The sequence below is a fragment of the Dermacentor variabilis genome, chromosome 3, assembly GCF_050947875.1.
Source record: "Dermacentor variabilis isolate Ectoservices chromosome 3, ASM5094787v1, whole genome shotgun sequence".
Lineage (NCBI taxonomy): Eukaryota > Metazoa > Arthropoda > Arachnida > Ixodida > Ixodidae > Dermacentor > Dermacentor variabilis.
This window is the reverse complement of record NC_134570.1, coordinates 103224885-103249427: the sequence shown is the minus strand read 5'-3', so window position 1 is coordinate 103249427 and position 24543 is coordinate 103224885. Positions and strand designations below refer to the sequence as shown.

Genomic DNA, 24543 nt, shown 5'->3' with positions numbered 1-24543 from the left:
CAAATTTGTGAGTTGAAACGTTTTAAAATTATACTTGATAGAGAGATTCTCTCGAAACTTTGTGTGACATATAACAAGACAGCATACCTATGTGGACATTTCAAAATTTCCTGATCTTTTCCCAAGCTTTTCCTGGCTGCTTTCATGAAACTTCCCTAGTAATGACACCCGCAGCCCAAGTGCAATGCACGAAAATATTGTGGTTTAATGCTTGCCCAGTACTGCCAGTCCATAATATTTAGATAAAACGAATAACACTTCAGTCACTTGACAAGCAGTATTATATTCAAGTAAATTGAATCCCTTGTTTAACAAAGCTGACAAGTGCTTGGGCAAGTTCGTAATTGATCGCCACACGAGCACAGCACGGAAGACAAGCACAGAGAGACACACCTAGAGCAAATGCAACAATGTGAGGCAAAAGTAGTCAATGAGTTTTTACGGTTAAATAGTAGTTTTATATATAATTTGCTCCCATCACTTATGTCTCTAGTTAACTTGGATTACCTCTGACTAAGTACTACATGGCAATATGAATCAGTACCATTATGAGGTTTCGTTGGGTTACAGAATGATGAGCAGTTAGACAACTGTAAGGGCCACCGGTACCAGTAATGGTACGGGTCGTTCCAAAACAGGTTCAAGTGACACACGGTGTGCTTTTCAAAATAAAACAAATGGGAGAATCGCAAACCATTCTTGTAATTATTGATGAAACAAACATACCAAGCTGGACTGCGCACGTTTTTACGGATGTTAATGCAATATTCCCGTGCCGAACCAACATGCTCAGAATGGTGAATGCAGTTTTGAACAACCACATTAAGAATTGCGATTTATTTCCGCTTGGAAGAGTCTGCAAAGCCTCTTTTATCATAGTTGAAGATGAATACATTTGCCACACTTTCAAATAATGCACATGAATGTGGGCGTATTGATAAGGTTACTTGTCAGCTAAAACATGTTACGATCTCTTAGGTGTGTTGATAAGGGACGAGCAAGAGCAATATCTATTAAATTATTCCATAATCTGTGCGTTATCTACTAATAAAATACCGCCAAATGGATGATCTGGCTCTTGTTTCTGTTGTACAGCGCATGTAGTATACAATCTGTCCAAGATGACGGCACTAAATGCCACAGTAATGAAAACCGGAACACTTATTACGCATGACAAGCGCTTCATACCATGCACGATTGACAGAATGCGAATATGGGCCAGCAGCTGCCTTGTAATTAACAGCACGTAAACTGCATAATGCCGAACCAACGAAATGCGCTTAACGCTTTTCAGATAGCCCGAAAGAGAACTTCTTCTGCTAAACTGTTTATAAAAGAGACGAAAAAAATCTTCGGACTATCGTCAAACGTAATGTCTTCAGTTTTAAACATGTAAAGGTGCTTCCCCGAGTGACTAATTTATTGTTCTCTAATGTTTTAGGCTAAGTTATGAAGCCGCGTGTGACTGAGCTTATCGTAGGTTTCATACTCCAAATGCTTTTGCGGTGACATATATTTAGATTGGGTGAATATAGATATATGCATGCGCATATCCATGAATTTAACAGCTTTGTGTTGTCCCTTTCTTAAAGTCTCGTATAAGCTTGTGGTAACTTGCCAAATTTATTTAAATTGGTTTCCAGGAACCTTAAACATGCTGCTACATTTAAACGATACGAAAACAGCAAAGCACGCACTAGCATTTATTCGGCTATAGTTCTCTGAAAATGTGTCATGCTAACTCAATTTTCAGATATATACGTAGAGCATGCCACGAGAATTTCACTAGACATGCGGCGCAGCATTCATCTCGGCCGGATCGAGCGTCACGAAATCAGATCAACCACACTGGCTGCTCAACACACACTCCGCTTAGAGGCAGCTCAGCATCAATGTAAAACATGGTGCACTTTGTTTTTTACGTTCATAAACTATGACGCTAAAATCAACAAACGTGAGCGATCGCTTGCCGTAAAGCGTGCCGTATAGTAGAAGCGAGAACAAGAGCGAGTTATCAAATCATGAAAACGACAAATTGATACTATGCACGAGTCGCCTACGCTGCATGCAGCCGGTTCGCACAACGAAATGCACTCACCTAATCATGAGCTACTCGCGGAAAACAGCTTTGCTAAAACTAACCGCTCAGTGTAGTTGACGTGTGATGCCACGAAGATACACGTACACACACACCAAGGTTCAGGCAGACACCACACATCGCTACAAGCGTTTACGTGCCTGGCGCACCCCATGAGAATTCAATCTGACGCGGGCAGAAGGCGCTGCGCCTTCGCGCATGCGCAGGATCTCCGTACGTCTTGTCCGAGCGCCTTTTCCGTTTTCATTTTTGTCTCTCTTTCTGTCTCCCTGCGTGCCATGCGCGTGGAACAGGTTGCTTTTTTTTCAATTTTTCACTTTTTTTATGGATGAAGGAAATGCGCTGGCAAGTTGTATAGGAAACGTTGTGGGCTATCGTATGAAACTGGAACGTATACATGGATGAATGCGCTGTTTGTAAAATCCGTTAAAGACCTCTTCAGGCGCTTGCATTATCGCCAGCGATGATGAGTAATACAGTGCATTTGTAGCACTACTTCCAGCATACCACCAAATGTGATTCCCGCACATTAGTTAGGCCAAATTTGCCGTTCCGATGACAGGTCATAGCAATCAGTACAGCAATGACGTACTCATTTGCGTGGCCGCGCTGTCATACCGTCTGCAAAATACTGGGTGAGCTCAGAGGATATGGTACATATTTTAAGTGAATGAGAAAATTTCACCTTTCCGGGGCAGCCGCTCCAGGAGCCTAGCAGATGGCAGGGCTAAGTCGAATTTTTCAACAACTCGAAGCAAAAGCAAGGCTTTGATGTAAGAGTTATGCGGAAACGCGCAAGTTGGAGAGAAGTAATTAATTAAAGGAAAATGATACGTCCACCCAATCGCAGCAATTGTTACAAAGTAGCAAGTGCAAAGTTTGGGTGGACCTGTCATTTAACCCTAATTAATCGGAAAACTATTTGAATAATATTCGAATTTACGAAGAGTGACTATACAATTCGAAGAATAAATCCAATAGGATACTATTCGATTTGTTATGCGAATGTTTCGAATATTCGCCCACCTCTAACAATAAGGCCACTGGGCGCATTTTTGAGTTTGACAAGACAGTAAAAAATACGTTTACGTCCATTTCCGGATAGTGGTGACATAGTCGAGAGCGTGCAATTCGTAACCATAGTTGAGCCCGTACGGCACGAGGCCGTCCCCGTAGCCGTAACTTAGCAGGTGGATGCCGTACGAATGGTCATGACTGTACCGAGCAGGGTAGTGACCGTATCCATGGGCAGCAGCGTGGTGGACAATGTCGACAACCATTGCCTTGGTGATTTTTGGTTGCTTTGTTCACGGCCGTTGCGTGGTGGACGGTGGACACAGCTGGAGCGGCCGCAAAGTAAGCTGTGGCTGCACCGTGGACCAGAGTGTATGCGGGTAATGCTTGGGAGCCGCGCACAGGTACTAACCCTGCTGAGGTGGTGGTGGCCAGCGCTACAAGGACCGAAGCGTACATCTCTGTACTATGTGCGTGTTGAATACGTTTACATGGCTAAGACCACCAGGTTACTGGCAAATCATATGTAAACATTCCCTTTATGAATTAGATAATCATAAGCATATAGTATAAAGCTTCATTGCGTGTTCCTTTAAAGGAAGATACAAGCAGCGCCAATTCACAGAATGTATAGATGCCATTATAAGTTGTTATTGTGAAATGCTTTTTTTTCTTGTCGATCGACGTCTCCGTTTAGTCGCATTTATGTCTTCGCTGTTCTCGTTTTCGTGCAAGAGCAGGGTGTACTATGCATGAGAATGTGAGGCAACTGTCTAAAAAACCCATGCTTAGACATGTGACGCTTGAGTGCAAAGCTGACAGCCATTGCCATCATTATTAGCACTTCTGCGTTTTAAAACTTATGGGATTGCTTGCATGAGACTCCATAGCTGATTAGGCGAACGAAGAGGCTTTAGCTTCACCATAACTTGGAAACTCTCTTCCTGAATACAAAAAGATACGCAGATCTAATAAACATTTTTGCTTTGATCTTACACCTACACTTTATTATTTTGTTAACAATCCCTTTGCAATTTCTGGCTGACATGGCTAATAATTATGTTCAGTGTATTTGAGTTTTGAAAAGATGCGCCGTGACGTGTAACGTAGTTTCCCTGAAATGAATGCAATGTCACACTTTCAATTTCTGCACTGGGGGCTGCGTCCATTTCTTGTTGAACTGAGAAAATGACATCTTAGTGTAAATTTCTTGCTGTATTCAAGACCTCTTCATTGAGCCTTTTCAATAGTGTCGTATAAGCAGGCACTTTTTTTTCACCACCATTAACAAAGGCTACTTCACTTATCAGGTCCACTCTATTCAAGCGGGCTCAGTCGGCCGATGTAGGGCTCTAAGCTGGGCTCGTTGAATGCAATGTTATCGCAACCACGGATTTGGAACAAGAAAACAGCCGAGAAAACTAGGGGAGATGACTGTTTATAATCTCGACTTTTCACGCATGCAATACCTTAGACGACCAAACTGCACAAAACACGCCATTCTGCTGCGAAATGCATGGTACCAACCGGTACAGGTATGAAAGGAGCCAAGGACATTTCTGGTACTCGCGAAAACGAGGGTAGCGAAAAAGCCGACGACAAGTAAAATGTGGCCCGCTTGTGTTCACATGACAAACAGTCCGTGAAGCGAAAGGATATTTTTGTCGAGGAAAGTGCCCAGAAACATCCCCCAGCTCTGCTGTGCATCCAGCAAAGCGCCACGTACGAGAGATTGGCATCTCGAACGCTGTCGGATTATCAACAAGCTAAGACGGAGTGACGACCCACTGCGATCGTCAAAAGAAATTAGCGCGGCGCCATTTGAGTGCTTTTTTAAGCTCCACTTCATAGTACAGAACGTAGTTCATAGTCCCTATGACTCAGTTAAACTGCCGTGTGTGTTTGTCCTCACCACGGCGCTCAGGTGTGGCCATTCGCGTACGGAAAAAAAAATCATACGTTACTTCGATCTGATCTTCGATTTGTAGTCGATAGCAGTGCAGGAAAATCAATGACAGCCAGGACCAGCGCCACGCGTGCTAGATGCCTGGTACAAAGGTCAATCTACGATTATGACGTGTTTGAGCTAATTTTGCAAATTATAGGTAGTGACCCCTCATTTTTTCTGAAGAAAACATGCGAAAGAGGGAAAGGGAAGACAGTACTGCGACGAACACCTCGATAAGGTGGAGTATTTAAGGAATTGGTGGTGCCTTAGCAGTCAGTCTGTGCAGCCTTTCGCAAGCAACATCTCCACGAACCGACAATGATCACCGTAAGTATGTTTTCAAGTGTACTTAGCAAAAACACCCTGTAGACGATCTCTGTTCTGCTCTCTTTTCGTCCATAGGGCTTTATTTAACAGTATCCGGACATGTTGATAAATTCTTGAAGGAGGAGTAATAGATATTAGGCTTCTTGCTAGACAGTGTATTATTGCTTCATGATATGGTTATTATAACTGACTTTTCTGGTACCGCTATTGTTCGCTTTCTTTTCCGCAGCGTGCGTAAAACGTCTGCTAAAGGGGGTGTAAATAAATGGAAATGGAAATTCCTCATAGCTTGAAATCAAATATTTCCGGGAGCACGTGCGCACTTACTGTCCCCACTTTCGTCGCGCAGAATTTTTCAGTTCATATCCAGTACAACATTCAAAAACAAATAAAGCAGATTCTTAGCGTAAGCTGACCTACTCGAAACTGTGTCATTTTGTGATGCTGGAAAGTATAATTGTTAAAAAGGTAAGGTCAGTGTTCAGACTGCACAATGTTGCGATTTTGAATGCATTTACTAAGTATATTCTACCATTTTATCATGAACCACCCCATGACCAGGCTAATCCGACTTATCCTATTGACCAGTCATCATATTTATGCGAAAGCAGTGTCAAGCATTCGAGAAAGCCGTCGTGTCAGGGTCGAGACGGAGAAATATCCCTCATGCGTTGCAGGGAACGAAAGTGCTCCTATTGCAGTTTGAATATTTTTGTATTAAGGAATTCTTCTTAATAGTTGTGAGTGTGGACGCTTCATATTGGTTCAATGCATGTGCGTATTCTCTCTCAGTGCAGCTCGTCCATTTTAACCTCACTAGTGACGTACAAATGTTTCAAGCCTTTTGGAAACACAGCTTTCTAATATTGGCTCCGCGTCTGAGATTCACATAAACGGCTCTACAGATTTTCCTGTCTCCCCTCACTTCACACGATCATGTTAGTGGAAAAATGTGCATCGACGTATCTTCAATGGCGCTACGATTCAAGGCGTGCTGCTTTTGTGGGACAACTGCTTTTTTTAGTCGTTTCTGAGCATACATACAGTGCAAAACAATATTTTATACGAAGAATACTGTTCAATTTTCCCTCTCGCAGTTCTATTCCTGCATCGTTCTGGCCCTCGCCAGTGGTGCATTCGGTGGATTCGTAGCGGTGCCCGCAGTGCCTGCAGTCACAAAGGTCTACACTGCACCCGTGGTCTCGGTGCCGGCCCTGTCCACCACCGTCCACCACACTCCTGCCGTTTCCAAGGCTAGCCGGGTGGTCAGCTACCAGTCAACCCACCCTGGGGTGCCACACACATTAGCCAAGGTGTCCACCTACACGCCCGCGGCCACGGCCGTCCACACCGTCCACGCTTCGGTTCCCACAGCGGTGACCGGTCTTGTCCACCACGTTCCAGCCTACAGCTACGGCTACTACCCAGCTCGCTATAGCTACGGCCACCGCTACGACTACCACCCGCATGCAGTGCGTTACGTGTACGGGGTCACCGCATAGGATCTTCATCACGGCCCTAGATTAGAAGACTACTGCTATTCTTAAAACATGAAGAAATGTGAGTCTGCTTTTTATATACCAAAGTTTATGGCTTAGCATCAGAGCTAAAAACCTGTAAATCATTTCATTTAGTTGCTTTATTTAATTGTCTGGAAACACTTTGATGTCCATGTTCTGAAACAATAAATATTGGAGTGCTTGAGCTATCTTTTTGCGTAGGCACTGCTACGATTTATTCATCTTCGTTTTATTTACATTCATGAAAAAAAAAAATGAATTCATGCTTTGGTGAACTTATAACAGCTACTGCGACTCATAAAACTCATACGCATGCTTCACATAGAAGCTATCAGCCAAATCAGCATCTTCGTCATACTTCTGCCTACGCATAACTAACTGATGCCCTCTACTTGTTTCTTTTTTGCAGATGCAATTCAAATGGCTCAAACCAACGGCTTCTCTCATCACATGTGTCAATGGGAAAAGGCGACATTGACACAGTGCATGATGTTCACTTATGTTCTCTGGAAGTGAAAAGAATGATGCCATACTGATTGCATGAATAAAATGTTTGTCTCGCAATTTCTCACGTTTGTATAGGTGATCTATAATTAAAGGCACCTTGCACTGGAAGGATAGAGGGTGAATTTTAATGTGACCATAGAAGCAGCTCAGAAACATTACGTTCCAGTTGTATGATTTTTTGTTACAGTACATTATTTACAAGGTTTATATTTTAAGCAAACGGGGGCAATTGGCTGGGACAATTTGCAAAAAATATTTGAAGAGTAAGTGTCAATTGTTCGGTAAATGAAAATTGTTACACCCTCGTTTAAAAACGCTTAGAAACGTCTGCCCCTTTACCGGGAGGATACAAAGCGGCAGAGATTTCATATATGCCGTAAATGGGGACCACTGTGTGTGCGACGTGTACTGAAACCTTTATTGCATACCTGAATTATTTGCATTCAAAATTGTGACGCAATTTGGTATTCTTTCAATTTTCATGTTTTACGACAAGTATTTAGTTGTTTTCCCCAAGGTGCCTCGGTGTGAACTACGCAAGTTACTGCATTTATGTTTCATTTAACAATGAAGCTTGTTACTAGTGGCAAAACAATAAATGTTCGAACTGTGTAGGGAAAAATAGGCTTTGTAGAAGGTTACTTATTCTTGTGTTCCACAGTGTTATACCGCTGTCATTGGTAATGTTTGCCAGTGTAATAAAACAACACTGCAAGATTCAAGTTCAGTGAAAATAGGGGAAATTTTGTGGCGAAATTTTCATGTTACCGGCCTAATTAGGAGCGTTGCAAATAATTTCTGAACCCTCTTTTTCTTATTTTTGTGGTGTGCCAAAGAAAGTCCGTAGTTGCATCATAATAGGTCCGTAGTTGCGTGTACTTGGAGAATTGAACTAGAAATACAACTTAACAGGCTAATTTATAGGGCCACTTCTTACGAATTCATGGTGCCGGGTAGCGCAATATTAACGGGGACAGGGGGATCAACGAAGCATAAGCGTGGTTGTTCCACGCGAAGCGGAACCGTTGTTACTGTTTCCCCATTTACCTCGCGCTACCGGCCACCACGAAGAAAACTAGGCCCCTTGTTTAAACTTGCAACCATAAAAGAGGCATTTTGTTAGTTATATGCAGAAAACATCATACGGATGTCACGCACTTTGGGAATCGATGTAATCGAAGCTTTGTGTGCTGTTTTTGTTTGATTGGTCGTAAAAATAGCTGTGATGTTCCCGGCGGATGTTTAATTTCTTCAGCGTTTTGTGCAATACGAGAGTGATGAATTGATGGGGAACGTTACGTTGCGTGTACCACTAATGTTCGTGTGCGTGTGTCTGTGTCTCACTTATGCGAGAGCAATACACAGGTGTACGGACAACGATATGAGCATGGTGGTTGGTACACGAGCAACGCAAACGGGCGCTTTACAGTACTGGCCTTTACAGCACTGTGCTAGTGGCTGTTTCAGACGTGTATAAAAGTCGCTCTGGCACCTACTTGTACGTGAAACAACACGAAACATTCGTCGGCGTTCTGGATAAAATTTATTCTGATATGTTCAGTTCCTATATTTGGGAATATTGTGCTTGCTAAAGATTAATGATAACCACTTACATTGTAGCCCGTACTATGAGTAGTGGTGGCGGCCGTTAGCAGTATGCACATGTCCCCTGAGCTGCTAAAATTGAAACCAGGATATCAGTAAGCAACCGTTTATTGCAGAAAATAACAGTTGCGTAGTAGCCAAGCTTGCAGAAACAGGGTCTGACGATCCATTTTATTTTTCTAGGACTGTCCATCGTCTACGCAGAGTGGCTTTAGGAATTGTGACCATGACGGCGTTTCCTGGAAAAAAATGTATACGAAAAATTTGTCATTCGGCCATTCTCATAGTGAGAATGTCAATGTTCATGAACAGTATACGTGGCTTTTCATGCAAGCCCGTCGAATCAGTCCTCTTAAGCTTTAAATCGTGCAATAATTCCAGCTAGCTCGGGGAAGAACCTAGTGAGATTTAAATGCATGCATGAAATTTGTTTGAATCGCTAGCTTGTTAACGTTGACGTAAGTCATGGTCGAGTTGAGGATTTTACTTCAGTGCCGCTCCGTCACAAAATACGTGAAGGACGCCCTACTTCGGTAACTAGGCCAGTGGGCCCATTTTTGACTTTCAGAAAACAATAAAAATGTGTGTACGTACATTTCTTGACAGGGGTGACATAGCCGAAAGGGTTCAGTCCGTAGCCGTAGTTGAACCCGTGTGGCACGAGGCCATGCGCGTAGCCGTAACCCAGTGGGCGGTAGCCGTACGGATGTCCGTAGCTGTACCGTGCGGGGTAGTGACCGTATCCATAGGCAGGAACCGGGTGGACAACGCCGCCCACCGTGGTTGGCACGGAAGCGTGTACGCTGTGGACAGCCGTTGCGGCAGGCGTGTAGGTGGACACCTTGGCCACGGTGTGGGGCACTCCGGGATAGTTGGTGCGGTAGCTGGTTACCCTGGTGGCTTTGGACACGGCCGGTGTATGGTGGACCGTGGACACAGCTGGAGCGGCCGCAACATAAGTCGTGGGCGCCCCGTAGACATTGGCGTATGCGGGCACTGCTTGGTAGCCGCCCGCTGGTACGAACCCTGCTGAGGCGATGGTGGCCAGCGCCACAAGGACCGAGACGTAGATCTGCGTGCAAAGCGCGCGTGGAATATGTATACAAGGTTGACGATACAAGGTTACTGGTAAATAATAAGTAAGGAAAAAGTTGCCCGGTAAAGAGTAATGAAAACATATATAATATAAAGGTCTGTTGCGCGTTAATTGAAGAGGGCTTGAATATAGCACGAATTCAAAGAGTGTATAGAGGCCATGCACAGGGACTGCCGCATATTCTTACTATACGTTGGTACTGTGAAGGCACGTTTTTTTGGTCTGTGTACGACTGCAAACAGTAGCACTTATGTCTCCGCTTTTCTCTCTCAGCTGCAAAAGTAGGATGCGCATGCGCAAGTAATGGGGACTATGCAATGAAAGCGGGAAGCGATTCTCTAAAAAAAACCGCACTAAAAGATGCGGCGCTTGAGTCAAAGTTGAATGCGATTGCGGTAATTTGTAGCATTTCTTATAAGTATCACAGCATATTGGATTGTATGCATGGCGATATATGAGCTGATTAGTGGAACAAAGAGGCGAATGATTGCATTAGCTCTCAACATCTTGGTAAGATTCTCGGTAAATATTAAAGAATGCGCAGATCAAACACATATTTTCCCTTTAAGCTTAGACGTACACTTTATACAGACTTCTCAGTGTACAATTCTATTCGTTCATCCAATGATGTGGCATTGTACTGTAAGGGTGTAGAAGAAAGTGTTAATAGACAGACGTATCTCGCAAATAATAGTCTTAATGAATACACAGCTTTCTGGTATTAAAATCCTTGAATGAATGCATAGCTTCTGCACTATATTATCGCAATGTCACTGCAGTGGGAACGAAAGTAATTTGAAATGTTTTCCTTTTTTTCCGTACGTTTTCGCAAATAAATTGAAAACATACTTACAGCAATCATTGTGCACGGAGTTTCTGCTGCCTTCTCTCGAGGATGTTGCTTCGAGTGACAGCGCTGAGGCCTTAGCAACCTTATATAGGACGTCCCCTGTTGGCAAGGTGTGCACCGAGCCAGAGGTCATGGTTCAGGCTTTCCCTCTCCTAAAGCGGCGTGAGAACATGCATTAACACTGAGAGGAGTTACAGGAGTTTGAGCGCCTTCGTGGGGCCACCGAGGTCGTTATGACCTCGGTCGAGAGATGTAACGATTCTCTCAGTTGGCTGATATGTTTTCATCTGCAGGCGCTCACACTCTTTTATGAGAGTTCGGTAACCCAAGGCGCGGTAACTCGTGGGGTATTGAGCATGAGCGAGCAGAGGGGTTAAAGGCGCCCTCCCCAAAAAAGTAAATGTCATTAAAGAGTTGACAGTCATGTTTGATGGCCGACGAGAATACCTTGGGCAGTAAAAAAGCTGTTTTTCGCCCGAATTTCGAATCAGTACACTGATTGCCGCTCCTGCAGTGAGCTTTGGCGTATTCCTAAGATGGCTATCGCTAGAGCTCATCCCTCAGCGGGGAGTATTCGACGGCGCTTCGTATCTGGCATACGATCTTCTGTCGAATTGCGTTTCCTAAAGTTCGAGAAGCTCTTCAACGGATGTGCGCGCACAGCCGGGTCTGACGTTGATAGATGGCTATTGGTTGTCTTCAGCTCGTCCAGAAGACGTCAGCAAACACAAAGTGTGCACTTCAATTCGACAAAGCAACGCACGTTTGTGTAGTTATTCCCACTACAGCAACCCGTTTGAGAGAGTCTCTGTAAATCGAGATTATCTGCAATTTTGACATGCCGTCTTCCGTATTTTACAGGATGTAGCGGTCGATCAGTTAATGTGATCTTTGGATATACCTCTCTATGTATTACGTCGGCATAATCAGCAGAGTTATTACGTCGGCATAATCAGCAGAAAATGCGGGAATTCAAAATTAGTTGGCTCTTGTTATGTGCGTTTCATTTTAAATTGGTATTTGCGGCATTTATGAAATGGTCTTTTGGAATCACATTGGCTTTGAGGTACACGGACTAGCACGACGTGCGGTCACATTCTATTTTGAAGCCTGCATAATCAGCTCATAGACTACGTAAATACTGCCGTTAGATCTCGGTGAAAGCGTGGGCGGTAAGCTGATGGAACCATGGATGAAACGCGAAAAGGAGTGGCATTGAAATGAAATAATTGCCATATTTTGGCGGAGTATGGTATCGACATTCTATGACAATATAATATACCAAATGGAATTCCATGTTCTTTATACAGGAGTCCTGTGGCATGGTCACTCCATAGTAGAAAATTGCTGATGTGTGTGAAATTGGGCTCAATAATGAAATCTGACTAAACCTATTGGGTTACTTAAATGTACGCTGAAGCATTTATGAAATCTGCCTTTCCTTCCTCGTCACCAACTTGAGCCCACGCTTTGCATAGTAGCCCCTAACAATGGTGCCAATTACTGCCCTTCAGAATGTAATAATCTATGACTGTAATGCTATGCCAGCACTTGGTACATTTAAAAGAATCGTAAATTCCAGCGATGAAATGCTATATCAATGCATCTTATGGCACGTGTTTCTCAGGATAAGTGGGTATGTTCTTGGAGAAAACTTCTGGAAGGAAAGTGAAGGATACTGGAACGCTGTACAAATAATGCGCAGGAAACTAGGCCAGACGTAGTTTCCTGCGTTCTAGATGCTATTAAGACATCCGGTAGGGTGGTCTGTGTAGGCTGATCTGGCTCTGTTTGGAAGCACACGAGTATTTCGAGACGTCGGGATTGTTCGAACGAGCCAATCATTCAGCCCATTCCAAAAAGCCATGCGAAAAGAACGAATTGAGTCCCGTTAATGCGGTCACTGATTTACGCTTTTGTAGGTCGAGCCAAAATAGAATTTGATGAAAACGCTATCCGAAGAAATGTTCTAGCTCTTGTTTTTTTTTTTTGCGTAGGCACAGGTGCGTTGGTTTAGGTGGCGCCAAAAAAAATTTGCCATACATGTAGCTCTCTTCGTTTCCTCACTGTAGTTATCTCAATAACACTACATTGTTGAAGTGGGGTTCCGGATAGATGAAGACGAGTGGGTGTTGCAGAGAGTTTACGCCGGCCCCAGCGATTGGCGACTGACATGTAAGCAGATTTGGTGACGGAAAGCCTAAGGCCGACCGAAGTTCAACAATGTTCAGCTTTAAATATTCTGGGACTGACGGTCCGCGAGTCGGCAACCGGAACTGCTTGGCTCGCCCGCGCTAAAAAGCAGGCGATTCAGACGTTGGGTCTGATTAGGCGCATTGCTCCTAAAACGGGCGGCGCCCGCTCATATGTTGCGTGAGAGCTGGTGCGGGCGGTATTGCAACCACGCCTTGTTTATCAAGCCCAATTCCAGCATTTGGTGAGGGCACAATGGGATCGCCTTGAGGCTGTTAACCGCGAGTCAATGAGGGTCATCACTTGCCTTTCCCGCATCACCCCGATCGTGGCTCTCCAAGAAAATGCACAGCTGAAGACACTAGATGAGCTGGCGCAGCAGCGACGTGATGCTCGTAGGCTTAAGGCCAGCCTTTCACACGCAACGTGTGCTCTCAGGACTTACGCTTTCTCGAACTCGCTTCTACCATCACCATCGCCAGTTCTTCCTTCCTGGTGTATTGTACAGCTGAGCGATAACAAGCCAACTGATATATGTCGCCCGACATCAACTCACGCTGCGGCGTCGCTTCGTGACCGAATTATAGCTCGAGATGCCCACATGTCGCTTGGCTCCATCGTGGTTTAGGTTGATGCAAGCATTCAGGGCTGTGAAATGACCACTGCAATTTATTGCCCTTGCGCACCTGCCCTTAATAAGACGACCCAGTTTCAACTCCAAGAGCCCGCTTCCTCCTTTTGTGCTAAGCTCCTTGCTGTTCGAGAAGCGTGGTGCTCTGTCGCCGCCTTTTCCATGGTCCCCACGGCCCGCATCATCATCCGCACTGACGCTCTCCAAGTGACGTGGGTTCTGCGACGTGTCAGTCGCAGCCCTCAAATATGTCAACAGATTCATCTTCTGGCGGCACGCATCTCGCTGCCAATATCAATCGAGTGGATCCCACGCGACCTTCTAAGTTTCCAAAGCCGTGCGGATTCTGCGACCCATCTAGCGACCTCTCCAGCGTCGCGGCCTCAGCTCTTTCACCTAGATGATGCCACCCTCCTTTTAACAAGAAAGAAGCACCTCCGGCGCCGCACACGTGCTCTTATACCTCCGTGTGCGGTAAACCTGCCCCGCGGTCTTACCCGTGCAGAGGAGGTTGCGCTTCGGAGGATCCGGGTCGGGGTTGCCCTCAGTCCTGCCGTGACTCAGAAGTGGCCGCACTTTCGCCCGTTGTAGCCGGGTGTCCACTTTGGAAGTCTCGAAATGCTGAAGCCGACATCCACCACCTGCTGTGGGTTTGCCCTGCACTGGAACTGACGAGGCTCCCGCACCTGGCAGCAGCGGGACTTTCGCCGCATAATCCGAGCGATTACGCTGCTTGGACGCAGGGACCACATTATCGATCCCTCTTGGACTTCATTAGATCAGCAAATTTTTTTATATTCATTTATATAACCTTATTCACCCCCAAACCATACCCCTGTATGCCCTGAGGCATTTACCCTTGCATTAAAAAAAGTAAGACTACATTGAGGCAAATTTTAATATTGTCTTTTTCTACATGACATCAATAAGCGTGAGCTTGCCTGATGTACATAAATTCCTTAGTTTTTGGTACACAATTATCAGAAATGGTTGCTTAGAAGGTCAGAAATTATTTGCCCATAAGGAAGCCTCTGTAGAAATGCCCTATATATCATGCCGCACCCATGCTGCAATGTAGACATTTATCTATTCGGAAAAAAAAATAAACCTATTGAAAGGTATTCGCTGCATCTTAAACACACTTTGTTGTACAGGAGCGTCGTGAAGCCAGCACACAATATATTTTAGCCCATCAATTAAACAAAGTTATACGGCCGCCTTCTGTAACGAAACTGTTTCGTGTAGCAGTAAGAATCTTGTTATATGATTCACTTGGTGGTCGTATGACTGCAGTTTCAAATTGTTTTGCAGTAACATTATACAGACATGAAACCCTATCTATTGCCGTAACGCTACCTCTGTTACGTGGTTTTACATTACACATGTGCGTTATATACAAATAACTGTGCTACAGCTTTACAATCTGCCCCGAACGTCCTTAACGATTACGGGCTCATCCACATTTCATTTCAGACCAGAAAGTGCTTGCCTAACTTATAATAATTCTGGCAGCATACGCTGTGGGACAAGAGTTTATGTGCTTCAGATGACTAAGAGAGAGAAAGAGAGAACATATGTACAGGCTATTGGCTACGTGTTTATTCTTTTATTTTTTATTACAGCTTTAAGCCATTGCAGATAGGTCACTAACACACACAAGAGCATGGACATAATAAAATATGAACACGGAACAGCCCTTCGACCAATATCGCATGTTAAAGTAAATATACAAGGCGAAGAAATTGAAGTATAAGAAACTGGGTCCAAATTCACAAAGCTTTTCCTTCGTAAGGGCTGTTTTTGATTTGTCGATCGCCATCGCTAATATGTGCTACATCACTATTGGCTGGCGCGAACGCTGTTTGCGTAAGAACTTTTGTGAATGCGGCCCTTGAAGAATAACATGTACCTGCTAAACTCACTTGTGTCATGCAACTCGTCGACCAACTCTACACAGGCACTTAATTGAAAACAGCTATGTCAAATGAACTGGCATTGTGAACGTTTTGCAGCCGTGTCATGAAGCAACCTAGAAAGAGATTAGGGTAAAGGATGTGAGAACGCCCGCTGCTTTCCAGTTACGGAACCCGAAACTTCAACTATGCCAGTAAGACATGACAATCAATCAGCTAACGCGCCACCGGTCGCAAGAACCTGAGGGTGAGTCTCCTGTCACGGAAAAAAAAAGAACAGGCTTAAGTGAACTAACAAGCTTGAGTAGTCAAAGTATCGGCGTCGTCTAATGCATCACTCGTAATAAGTGCGAACAAATTGACGTTAGGTGGCTTCTATTAGGTTACTTGGATGGGTACTAATAGAATTGCACGAAGCAGAAGCAAACTCTAATCGCGGTCTGACTAATATGCTGAACAACTTATTGAAACATTTTGGACGCCGGAACTTTTCCATAAGTCTAGAAATTAAGCCTTAGCGCCTCATGGCTAGACTGACTATACAGGATGCATGCTGGGGAAAATCCAACCTTGTATTTACGTAAACCCCAAGGTCAACAACATAAAGCACACGATGAATAGTATCAACTGACGAAGCGTAATTAAAATTTGTTTGCATGCGCCTTTTGTTAAAGACATCAAACTCATGCTCTTCACGTTACTCTTAAGTCTATTGGGCTCGGTACCTCTGCGCAGAGAGCATAGGTAAAGGGAGAGAAAGGAAAAACTGACGAGAGCAGTATCTGACTCAGGACCTTATCTTGACTGACGACCTTAATTAATTGAATAAGACTGTGGTGAAAATCAATACAAAAATTAGAAAATAAATTGTGGGGTTTTACGTGCAAAAACCAGGATCTCATTAAGAGGCATGCTGTAGAGGGGACCTCCGAAATAATTTGGACTACCTGGGGTTCATTGACGTGCACATAAATCTAAGTACATGGGTATTTTCGCATGTCGAGCCCATTGAAATGCAGTCGCCGTGGCCAGGATTCGATTTCGCAAACTCGTGCTTAGCAGCCCGACACCATAGCCACTAAACACCCACGGCGGAGGAGGAATAATATGCAGAAGCCAAAGGTAATATTGAATAGCCTGACAAGGCAACAAGAATTCATGATCGCCAGTCAACCTCCAGAATACGTGCAGGAGTACATTTAGGTATAGGTCAATTACTCGCAGGAGACGCTGATCATGAGAAGAAAATTCACAGAAGAATAAAAATGGATTGCGGTGCATACGGCAGCTATTAACAAATTCCGACGGGGAGCGTACTATTGTTCTTGCAAAGAAAAATGTTCGATCATTCCATTGTACCGGCACTACCGCATGATGCAGAAATTTGGAGGTTAATAAAGAGGCTTCAAAACTAGTTCTGGAGCGCACAATGAGCGATGAAACGAAAAACTTGACGCGTAACGTTAGGAGACAGGAAGGGAGTGGTGTGGATCAGAAAGCAAACGGGGACAGCCGATATTCTAGCTGCTATTAAGAGAAAGAAATAAAGCTGGGCTGGGCCATGTAATGACAAAGGTAGATAACTGGTGAACTATTAGAGTTACAGAATGGGTGCCAAGGGAAGAGAAGCGTAGACGAGGACGGCAGAAAATGAGCTGGAGTGATGAAATTAGGAAATTCAGTCGAAAATTGCAATCACCTTGGGCAAGACAAGGGTAATTGGAAATCGCTGGCAGAAGCCTTCGTCGGGCAGTTTACGTAAAGATAGGATGATGTTGATGATTTATTTTGTCTGGCTGATGAACATTTCCTAATAAAAACAGGCCTTTTAGCAGTCGTTATTCGAAAGATTTTCGGCGCACTTTCTTCAATTTGTAACCACTTGACAAAGATAGTTGAGGAAAGCGAGTCATACTAGCGGCGCTTCTGTTGCGGCAGCAGGCATAGTGCAGTGTGACTAAACTTTATCTCCGACTATATGCAGTTGAGAGTAACTTTTCATATTCAAATTAAGTCTGTGGCGCGGAGAGTTATTTTCTTGAAAGCAGTATGTTGGAAGGAATTATTTATTTATTTATTTATTTATTTATTTATTTATTTATTTAAGATACTTTCAGGGCCCGAAGGCATTACAGAAAGGAGTGGGTGAACATAACAAAACATTTGTGCAATAGACAAAGACAGATTCAACGTGGCGTTTCATGAATGCTGGTTTTGAAGGTGTCGGTATCCAGGATGGCTGCAACGGTGGCGGGAAGGTGGTTCCAATCTTTGCTTGTGCTAGGGATGAATGCATTACTACAAAGTTTAGTACGTGAAGACGGCACACCAACTTTGAAACTATGGTCAGAGCGAGATGATATGTATGACGGTTGGGTGATAAGCTGTTCTTTCAACAAAGGGTTGTGGTGGTAGATTTTATGGAATAGCGAAAGGCGGAAGCATCTACGACGGAAAGAAAGTTCTGGCAAGTTAAGTGTTGTCTTCATTGAGGTAACGCTAGCATGTCGGGAGTAGTTTGATAAGATGAAACGCGCTGCACGATTTTGAATGGCTTCTATGCTGTTTATGAGTGTAATGTTAGCCGGGTCCCAAATGGCGCATGCGTATTCCAGTTTGGAGCGAACTAATGGTTTGTAGAGAATTAGTTTCAGTAAAGATGGTGCGGATGAGAAGTTTTCGGCGCAAATACTGAACGTTAAAGAAGAACCAAGATAATCAGCCGCAGTTTTTTCTGGAAGTACGCAGTAGTTTTTTCAGTGCTTACATAAAGAATGTGCATACACAATATACGCTGTCAGCTGGCTAGACAATCTAGCTGAAGATGGATAGCCCTCCTGCATATGTAAGCAACCAGCCCAGCCTGATACTGGTATGTGAAAAAACGGCCCTTCTAACCTTGTTTTCCGTCGCTGTACATTGTTCAGAAAAAGGCCACGTCAGTTTGTTTATTTATTTATTTATTTATTTATTTATTTATTTATTACAGTGGAACTGTTATACGCTACGTTGCGGCGGTTTGTGTGCGTAGACAAAAATAATGGTGGCCACCCCAGAGCAAAAATAGCTAAAGCATAAAACAAAAACGTATCGCCGGGTGTGCACCAGCTGCGTTTAATCGCGATTGATTGATTGATCGAAAACATCTTTATTTGCAGAATATTCGTAGAACTCGTGCGTGGGCTGCCTAGTCCGGTAGTCCATTGGTTATTGCTGCTGCGCTGGCTCTCCCCACCAGCCAGTGCTGACGTTCAGGATCATCGCTGAGCAGAATAGCCTCCCACTGCTTTCTGAGGGATTTGGAATGGGGTCAACTATGGGATTAGATTGGCAAGCCCACACCATGTGGCAGAGGTTGGCTACCTCTCCACAGTGTGGGTATTGCGGGGAGTATAGTGTAGGGTACCACTGGTGTAACTTAGCTGGCGTTGGGTATTGAGGGATTTATGTGGCGTTGGGTACTCCTTCCTGGCTGTTCTGTATGGTGTGAGATTGTCAGCATGCACTGCTAAAGCAGTTAGGTCGCAGCACCCTTAAAGGACATCAGGGGGAGACGCCCGGTATAGAAGAGCTCGCGCATGCCTGTGAGCGGCTTCGTTTCCTCCTGGTAGTTCCAGGTGACCGGGAAACCAGATGACTGAGGCTTGACTGAGTGGATGCTTAATCAGCAATGGCAACCCTGACCTGTGAATTAATCCATTATTGAAGTTGCGACAGGCGTTCTGGGAGTCAGTGAGCACATTGGCGTTGGGGTTAGCTGCTACAGCTAATGTAATAGCTGCTTCTTCTGCGTGAGTGGGGTTGGATGTTTTCATCGAGGCGCAGTTTACCATCTATCCTGAAGGTTCTGAGACCACAATAGTCATCACTCCATTCCTTGGCCCTGCGGCGTCCACGTAAAGGGTGTTAGGTTGCTCGTCCCATTTTTTCTGCAGGGCTTCTCCACTTGCTTTTCTCCTTTCGGTGTTATATGTGGGATGCATGTTCCGCGGAATGGAGTACACGTTGATGCGTCTCCTCACATCCCGTTGCGTCGTCCTCAATTTGAGTAGAACCCTTTTCGAAACCTGGAGGCTTACGAAAAGGGTTCTACTCAAATTGAGGACGACGCAACGAGCTATGGAAAGAAGAATGATAGGTGTAACGTTAAGGGATAAGAAAATAGCAGATTGGGTGAGGGAACAAACGCGAGTTAATGACATCTTAGTCGAAATCAAGAAAAAGAAATGGGCATGGGCAGGACATGTAATGAGGAGGGAAAATAACTTATGGTCATTAAGGGTTACGGACTGGATTCCAAGGCAAGGGAAGCGTAGCAGGGGCGGCAGAAAGTTAGGTGGGCGGATGAGATTAAGAAGTTTGCAGGCACGGCATGGCCACAGTTAGTACACGACCGGGGTTGTTGGAGAAGTATGGGAGAGGTCTTTGCCCTGCAGTGGGCGTAACCAGGCTGATGATGATGACATCCCGTGGTACCTCTTCCCTTTGGTCTATCGTACAGGGCAGATTAATATGGATCTTTACGAGCAGATCTCTACCTGGTTTTGTGAGCGCGAGCCTATTGAGTTATGAGAGGCATTGTGCTTCCCGCATCTCTTTGAGGGTATTATGTACTCCTAGAGGCATGAGCTTTGCCGTTGGCGTGGAGTTTGGCAGCCCCAGTGCCGTCTTGTAGGCCTTCCTGATCAGTGTCTTCAACTTTTCAATTTCCGACTTCGAGAGGTTAAGGAATGCCGCCCCGTAAATTATCCGGGGGATCACAGAAGCCTGCAATAAGCGGATGGCGTCCCTTTCCTTCTTTAATCGGGAGAACTGTCAGAACGTACTGTGACAAAAATATCGCAATAAAAAAAGTAAAACCGCAATTCACATTATTCAGTATGGACTGCGGTTCGAAGTCATGGGCTTTATTGACAAACTACGTAATCTTATCTCAGTTCGCTTCCACCCGCGCAATGGGTAGGCTGCGTGCTGTAAGGACTGCAGAAGAACAGTGCGCCTACGAAGAACACCGTCATGAACAGAAAGGAGGCATATGCGGCGATTGCGGATGGTGAGTAATACAGAGGAAGATCGTGCTGCAAACATCAAGCGTATGCACTTTTGTTTGGATGACCCCTACCGACTCCACTCCATCGTAATTGTGGGTGATTTCAAAATAGACGTGTCTCGGTTAGATGGAAAGTGGTTCGTGGCCTTTCTCCTGGAAAAGTTTGGCATTCAATATTACACAAACATCAGTGTGCCCATGACGTGTCATCGCTCGTATGTAGGTTTCACATTGGCCAGCAACCTTTCCAGTGTCGCCACAGAGCCACTGGCCGTATATCGTCGTGATCCTAAAGCGATAGTCACCTTGGTGACCAAATTGTAAATACAAAAAAGTGAACAAGAGCAGGTTAAAAATAAAGAAAAGCATTGAGTACCCTATCGAATGAAAGAAAAAAAAATTGGCATAAAACTATATTCGTTGTCGTATGTGTCTTTCATTTTCAATCGACACATCAATTGTGAACATATTTATCCCCATGCATATAGCTCCGTCGGTCATCTGCCTTCACAGAGTGGAATGACTCTAATTTTATTTATTTATTTATTTATTTATTTATTTATTTATTTATTTATTTATTTATTTATTTATTTATTTATTTATTGAGGAATACCTTACAGTCCTCGTGGGAGGCGTTGTGTAAGGGGAGCAGTACACGCTCAAAATATGCTATATACAATGAAATTAGGTACACCATCGGCCAAGGTGAAATATTTTAGTATAATCATGAATTTCCGGTCTAATATCAATGCCTGCATTTCCCTGGAAGGAAAAAAAACAGTGCAGAACAAAAAGCAGAATGGTGCAGTAGTATAACATCAAGGAGAGTAATAAAGTACAAAAAGTTATATAATGCAACAGTACAAGAGCAGTTATAGCGTTAGTAATGATACCTGTAGTTTAATTTACTACCTTAAGGCGGTGGTCCATGAGACTACAATGGAGAGTCACATCATGAACCAAACATCTACACTCCAATAGATAATGCTCATTTCACCTCGATGTCCCTTCCCGCACGTCCAGCAGATTGCGCAATCATTTGAGTTTTACACGGATACATGAGGACACTTTAGCTTTCAATTCATCAGCACTTATACAAGCCATCAAATTATGCAATAACCTGCCAGATAACATCGCTTTTACGTCGAATCCTGACGACCCCCCCCCCCCATTCAATCGCCACCTCATTACACATTTCACTGTAGCCATCATTTAACATGTCTAGGTTCATAGCTTGGTTTTCTTTTACTGATTTACTGTTAATCATCTAGTTTTTATTGTTTATATTTTTTTGACGCCGTACATTGTGCTTTATCTCGCTTGATGGTTTGCGCACTGATCCATGCGCCATGCGCTTTCTTGTTTCATCGTGTGACTTCACCTATGTGTCATATCTATTGTCATTTCCGCGTTGATTGCTCTTCTTTTCTGTATTGTGATTACGTGCTCAAATTTTATTTATCATGTATAATACGTTCCTTGTCGTTCTTATTGTATATTCACTGTTGGGATTTTGACGCACCCCTTACACAATGCCCTAAGGGCCTGCAAGGTATTTCAAATAAAATAAAATGCTAGCGCCTTTATAGTGGCATTTGCTGCAGAATTGTTAGACGAGAATTCTTTTTTCTTTAAAAAAAGGCGGTGCCTCTGTTGTCAAGAGATAATTATGGCGCTTATCTTCTAAAAGCGTTTTAAAACATGTATGCGAAAGAAAAATGAAGAGAAAGAGGAGTACCTCTTTGTCACACAGTTCATTAGCATCTATAACACAGTTCGAGTATTGGTACCTGATGGGTATGACAGAAACATTACGTTGCGCGTAATAAACAGCCTTACACAGATAGTAAGAAACAATAAAGGGTAACAAGGCATCGCGCAATACTATACTATAAACACACGGCATATTTCTATGAAGGACCTTATGAGTACTTATTGCCATGGATGGATCGATGGAAAAACTTTATTGACAGTCCTGACATACGCGATTATCGCCATGACCATGTTAATTGACCAGCACCGAAATCCACATTGTAATGAGGGAAATACGTAGACAGAGTGCCACTTTTGTTCTTGCGTGAATGCAAATTTTTGTGCTGGTTGGCTAACACGGATTCTCAATTCCAACTCACCCAGTTCAGTATATTAGCTGTCATAGCTTTTATAAGCACAAGTTGCACCGGTGCAAATGTATGTATTTGAATAAATAAAGCGAATTAAGAACCTTCTTTTTTGGAGTACAGTCAGCACCGATGTTATAGGTAAATCGATAAAGTTAATTTAATGAAGAGTAATAAAATAAATGTTTACAATCGTATGGTTATGTTTCTACGACCACTGTGAATTGACAATGTTGGAATGACCACGATGGCATGATGGAAGCAGAAATCACTATGACAAAATGACGTCAATGGAGCTTTCCACGACGGCATGATGACAGTGGAGTGATACCAATAGCGTGACGACGACGAAATGACGAAGACGCAGCGATGACGTGCAGACGATATTTCGACGCACACGAAGGCATGACGACAACGTGATACCAGTGCTGGAATAGTGCCGATGTTATGATGGCGGTGCGTGACGATGTAAATGACGTAGCTCTAACGGCGACGATGGCATTACTACAAAAAGGTGACCACGCTAAAAAGATTAGAGTGGTATTAAGACAATGCGTGACGACAGTGGTACGAAAATGCTGGGTTGCCGACGACGGTACGATGATGAAGGCGTGTCAACAACGGTGTGTCGACGACGGCATGGAAAGAAAGGGATGACGAAGGTGGAATTACGGCGACACAATTGCAACAGAATGGCGACGATGGCGTCACGAGAGATGAATGATGACAATGTGGTCACGACAGTGGACTTGCTACGAAATAAGGAATGATAAAATGACGATGGCATCACAAATGATGGAATGGCGACGACGGAGGGACGATGAAGGCACGACAACGACTGCTTGTTCGTGTGCGTGCTCATGTCTGCAATTACTTGCATCACCTCTGCCACGCGGCGGGCCACCTCGAGTTGCATCAAATCCGGTGTTTGCTTGCATTCCGTCCGGTACCGCCCAATCGTCCAAGAATGTAGGTAAAAGACAGCAGCGATGACAATTATATGACGATGTTGCTTTCAGTATGGCCCACGTACTTGTCATGGGTTATTCGGCAACAGATGCAGCATCAGCAGCAGAAGTGATTTCGAGCTGTCGTTGCGAACATTGCTATCAAAAATGTAAGCATCATCACCCGCCTATCATTATGTCCACTGCAAGACGAAGGCCTCTCCAAAAATATCCATTTACCCCTTGCTTGCTCTAGCTGATCCCGACTAGCACTTGCAAATTTCCTAATTTCATTGCCCCGCCTAGTTCTGTGCCATCCACGACTTCACTTCCCCTTCCCATGGTACCCATTCTGTAACTGCAATGGTCCACCGGTTATCTGCTCAAAGCTATAAATTGCCTGCCCAGCTGGATTTTCCCTATTCATGTCAAATACAATAGCGGCTATTCCCGCTTGCCCCATGGTCCACAACGCTCTAGCCGTGTCTCTTAACGTTACACCAAAGAATTTTCGTTCCATCGTGCTCTGTGCCGTCCTTAATTTCACGAGCTGCTTTGTTAACCTCCAAGTTTCAGCCCTATATGTTAACACCGGTAGAATACAATGATTGCACAGTTTTCTTTTCAATGACAGTGGTAAGCTCCCATTCAGGATTTGTATGGAAAGTATTATATCGAGCAAGTTACACTCCTGATATTACGTGGCTTATACATTTCCACTGTC

The 24543-nt window shown here is 44.1% G+C and overlaps 1 protein-coding gene across 1 annotated transcript; it reads right to left on the bottom strand.

Moving 5' to 3' along the window:
* Positions 1 to 9400: 9400 nt before the first annotated feature.
* LOC142574659 (uncharacterized) lies at positions 9401 to 11099 on the bottom strand. The gene is made up of 3 exons (XM_075683696.1): positions 10969 to 11099; positions 9614 to 10091; positions 9401 to 9417 (listed from the first exon to the last, which is right to left on the bottom strand). The coding sequence occupies exons 1-3, from the start codon at positions 10975 to 10977 to the stop codon at positions 9401 to 9403; spliced, it is 504 nt and encodes a 167-aa protein (XP_075539811.1). The 5' UTR covers positions 10978 to 11099.
* Between the last annotated feature and the right edge of the window lie 13444 nt (positions 11100 to 24543).